Source organism: Octodon degus, unplaced genomic scaffold (genome assembly GCF_000260255.1).
Source record: "Octodon degus isolate 3935 unplaced genomic scaffold, OctDeg1.0 scaffold00439, whole genome shotgun sequence".
Lineage (NCBI taxonomy): Eukaryota > Metazoa > Chordata > Mammalia > Rodentia > Octodontidae > Octodon > Octodon degus.
The window spans coordinates 344,752-349,635 of record NW_004525015.1 but is presented as its reverse complement, the minus strand read 5'-3'; the positions used below and the strand labels follow the sequence as shown (position 1 = coordinate 349,635).

General features: G+C 34.6%; 1 protein-coding gene across 1 annotated transcript; it reads left to right on the top strand.

Annotated features, from left to right (window-relative positions):
• Positions 1-2,848: 2,848 nt before the first annotated feature.
• LOC101578783 (ubiquitin-conjugating enzyme E2 N-like) lies at positions 2,849-3,280 on the top strand. Its single transcript, XM_012513316.1, has one exon. It carries the CDS (start codon positions 2,849-2,851, stop codon positions 3,278-3,280), a length of 432 nt encoding a protein of 143 aa, XP_012368770.1.
• The last annotated feature ends 1,604 nt before the right edge of the window (positions 3,281-4,884 follow it).

Below are 4,884 nucleotides of genomic sequence, written 5' to 3'. Positions count from 1 at the left end.
AGGTAGAATGTAGTGAGGTTTTTGATTTTGTTTTATTGATTTGTTTTTTCACAATGCCCACCTTGTGCTTAATTTCTTTCACAATATTCAGCACCAAAACACAGTGGTGACAGCAAAATAGAAAAATCTGATGTACTTATTACTGAAATATTATTATTATTATTATTATTATTATTATTATTGCAATTTAGGTCAGTACACATGTTCACAAGTGCAAAAAATGCTGTAATTAAAAATGTATTCTGAAAAAAATGTATTCTGTATTAGACATAAAATTCTTGTAAGGTAGACTGCACATAACTAAGTATCCACTAGTGTAGCTCATAAAATCTTTGCCTGACCTAAAGGAGATGAATTCCATTAGTAAGATTGATACTATTTCCCCCATACCTAAGATTTATAGCAGTTAGATGAAAGAAATATGCCTTGCTGAATGACCCAACTTTCTGAACTACTTAGCTCTCTTTGTTCAATAAAAACTATAACAGGGGCCTGGCCCTAGCTCAGTCCTTTAAGTGGCTGCTTCCACAAAGCTGTCAGCCTCAGGTTCCTGGAGTTCGAACCTCACAACTCTCCCGCTGGTCAAAAGAGCCCTGAAGGCATTCGAGGAAGGAAAAAAAAATTCAAAAATAAAAAAAATAAAAACTATAACATTTCATCCTTATAGAGACAAAATTAGTATAAAATAAAGTCCATAAACATCACTGCTGACAGCAAAGAAGCAGTAAACTTATTTGACATTTAATCCTTGGTAAAATTTTACTCTCCTCATTACTGCATTTATCTCAAGTGGAAATTCATCTTTTATTTTTTACTTCTTAATTTTATTAGTACAAGTTTGCAGTGCAGAATGACTATGAGTTCATATATGTACAAAACACATCTTAATTCTTTATACTTCCCATTCCCACTACCTATTCTTTATGTAATCTAAATTTAGCCTCTAGCAGTTACATGTTGTTGATAGACTCATGTTTGGTTTAAAGGTAGAAGGCACTTTTCTAGATATTTTGTCTTTGAACCCAAACAAGAAAAAATAGGTAAAGCAGAAAACAATTTCATTTTTTTTTCAGGGCTGATGTGTGAAAAATAAGTTAGGTCACTTATGAGTATCTTAAATGTAAATTTAATCAAAATTAACTTTGTCCCTTGTTGATATTTTAAAGTTCTGATTACTTCCTTGTGTAGATATAGCTTATCTATCAGAAACAGAGCAACTGTTAACTATCTCATTTCCCCTTTCAGTCATTATAAACATTTCTAAGATGTTTTTCTTTAAACTGGAAGCTTGATAGCTACAATTATCACAATTTGCTTTATTACAGGGTAAATATGGAACTTATACAAGGAACAAAGATAAAATATTCATGTTGCTAAACATTCTGAGATGTTTCATTTTAATAAGTACAGGTCATTTTCACAGGTACTAAAGTTAACAGTCTTAATCAGTTGATAGGCAAAATAAGATCTGCAAATGATTATGTCAAAAAGCAGGTAAAAATCACACTGCCTGATAATGAAAACAGTTGCACTTAAAATCAAATATGTTAAGTTATGCATTTCCACAGTTGTATTTTATATAATATTAAGATAAACGTATTACAAAAAGCATCTCTATTTCAAAGATATGTTTCTCCAAGTTCAAAGTTATTTTTCTGCTCCACCCTCAGGCAACTACTGTATTATTATTATTATTATTATTATTATTATTATTATTATTATTGCTAATACCAATAAAATAACAGCAGAGGATTGTACAGGTTCATCATATCCATAATACCTTTAGGTCTGACAGGATATCCAGTACCTCCTATGAAGAGTACATTTCTAGATATCTCAGATGAATAGCACAACTGAGAGCTAATTTGGCATTAAAAATTGGAACCTACCATTTCAGTTTCTGTTTTCTCTGGAGATCTCCATAAAGGACCTTGACAGCTACTCCAGCAACAATGTTACTCATCCACACATCGACTTTTGCTGGTTATTCTGAGAACAACCCATCCAACACTCGTTCACTACCAAAACTAAAAAAATAAATAAAGGAAGGAAGAAAGAAATGTAAGAGGAAGGAAGAGAAAAAAGTGAACAAAAGAATGTCAAATAAAAGCAGCCGAAAATAAAAATGAAAGTAGAAGAAAAAATTAAAAATTTCAGGCTTACTTAACCACTGCCATGATTCCAACATGATAGTGAGATAGCTGAATGAGATATGGAAGCTGCTCTGGTCACACTAAACATTTCTGTTTTCCATGGGGTAGCGTGAATCTCTCTCTCTCTCTCTCTCTCTCTCTCTCTCTCTCTCTCTCTCTCTCTCCTCTCTCTCCCCCCCCCTTCCTTCATGCCTCTCTCTCTCCCTCCTGCTCTCTGGTTAATGATGCATGAATCTACACAAAGCTTGCAAAACTTCACACTAGCAAAAACCCCTCCATTCTATTTATAGTGCATTGTCTTCCAATTCTGTGGTTGCACTCAATTTTGAGTTTGTGAAAACAGACTGTAGAGACTTTGAGGAAGTTAGATGATCTCTGCTCGTTTCCATAGCTAATGTAGCACTGTAGTACTCAGTTCAGCCCTTCTCACAATTCCTCTTCTGTGTCATAGTATCTAAGTGGAAATGTCTCTATCTAAAGATAAACCCTCAATATATTCTGCTTGTAAAAAAATAAAGATAAACCCTCAATAGTTTTCAATAGGTCAATGTTAATAATGACCTCTGCCAAGGATATTCTTGGTTACACAAATCCTTGAAATTCTAACATTGAAATGGATGTCTCTGACTTCCACTTATGTGTGAGGCGAGCGGAGCCAGAGACGCGTCCAGAGGCTGAGCTCGGGATCAGACAAGATGGCCGGGCTGCCCCCTAGGATCATCAAGGAAACCAAGCGTTTGCTCACAGAGCCAGTTGCTGGGATTGAAGACGAACCAGACGACAGCAAAGCCCGTTATTTTTATGTCGTCACTGCTCGCCCCCAGGATTCCCCCTTTGAAGGAGGGACTTTTAAATTTGAACTATTTCTGCCAGAAGAATCCCCAATGGCAGCATCTAAAGTATGTTTCATGACCAAAATTTATCATCTTAATGTAGCCAACTTGGGAAGAATATCTTTAGATATTTTGAAAGATAAGTGGCCGCCAGCACTGCAGATCCACACAGTTCTGCTATTGATCCAGGCTTTGTTAGGTGCTCCTAATCCAGATGAGCCATTAGCAAATGACTTAGCAGAGCAGTGGAAGACCAAGGAAGCCCAAGCCAGAAAAAGCAAAAGCATGGACTAAGCTATATGCCATGAATAATATTTAAGCCAATCTGATCATCAAGTTTGTGTTACTTCTACGGTTCTGCCAAGACTTCTTTTTTTGTTTTCATTTAATGGACATAGTCTTAAAACATTATAGAAAAAAAGCCTACACATTTTCAGTCCTTGGGTGATTAAATGCACCTTAGCTAATCTATGTCTTGTAACATGGAGCAGGTATTTTTTATCAAGTATTGATATGTTGAACTTTAAGTCCCTACAGAATATGATGAAAAAACACTTAAAAATTAAAACATTTTTAAAATAGGCATAAAGATTTATATAACTCTTACGTTTACACATAAGTCCAGAAATCTAACCATAGACAATCTTGAAGCATGACAGTCCCGCAACATCCCTTTTCCTGTCTCCTGCCTTCATTCACCACCCCCTTCTTTTTCAACAATCATCTACATAAGAGACAGCACAACAGCAACTGTTATGTCATGACAAGCAGCCCGTATTCAGAAGACCAGAATGGCAGGCACTCCAAGCATGAACCTACTATTACAAATTGCCATCTTCAGTGCAGTTGCTTAGTTCACAGGTGTCAGTATATATAGTTAGTCAGGGTGAAAATCTTTCCAATTAAGTGCTAGATGCAAAAATCTTCTGGAGGGGCCAGGGAGATGGCTCAGTAGAATAAGCGCTTCCCTGGAAAGCACAAGGGCCTGAGTTCAATCTCTGGCTCTGAAAAAAACCCCTTCTGTACATTCTCAGAATCATTGTCTTGCCCATTTTCCACACATAACTGTATAGCTTGTCACTGTCATGTTTCCTAGCTCTTCTCCTTTCCCTCCCATAACTAGCTAGTCCTTGATTTCTTGCTTTCCTTTTACTTGTATTATACCTTTCTATTTGTATTTCTTCTTTTGAGTTCTTATTTTTTTCTGTTTTCCCTTTCTTTTTATTTTTATATTTTTTCTCCATAATTTTATTGAGAAACAAATAGCAATGAGACAGTTTCAAATCAAATTGGTAGGACAGATTCAATAAATAAAACATTGCATACATTCTTCCTAGTGGTTAACAGCTGGACAAGATTCAGACATGATATCTTATTTACAAACACCATTAGAAAAAAATCCCTCTATTCATTAAGAGAATGTAACTATATATCTATCTTAACCACTTTCATACACAGATACAGCTGTATTTCTAAATGAAATCATAATTGGTGTCAAACAAAAGTGCTGTGTACCCATTAAAATATGGCATATTGAAGAAATAAAGTACAGTTGAATCTTAAAAACAAATCTTCGCTAAGGAAGAATAAAATTTCAAAGGCCAAAATTCAAAGTCAGTTATCATAGTTTATAATCTGGAATGACATGCTTATATTATAAATTAAAACTTTCTCTATTTTTCCCATAATTTATTGATAAACAAATAGCAATTAGACAGTTTCAAATCAAATTAGTATGAAGTTTCAATAATTAACACATTGTGTACATTCTTCCTAGTGGTTAATTGCTGTAAAAAATTCGGACATGATAGCCTATTTACAAACACCATTAGAACAAATCAATCTATTCATTAAGAGAATGTAACTATATATCTATCCTAACCACTTTGAATACACAG

What these genes read in the sequence shown, in the direction of transcription:
- LOC101578783 (XM_012513316.1), top strand. Translation starts at nt 2,849, where the DNA reads ATGGCCGGGCTGCCCCCTAGGATCATCAAGGAAACCAAGCGTTTGCTC.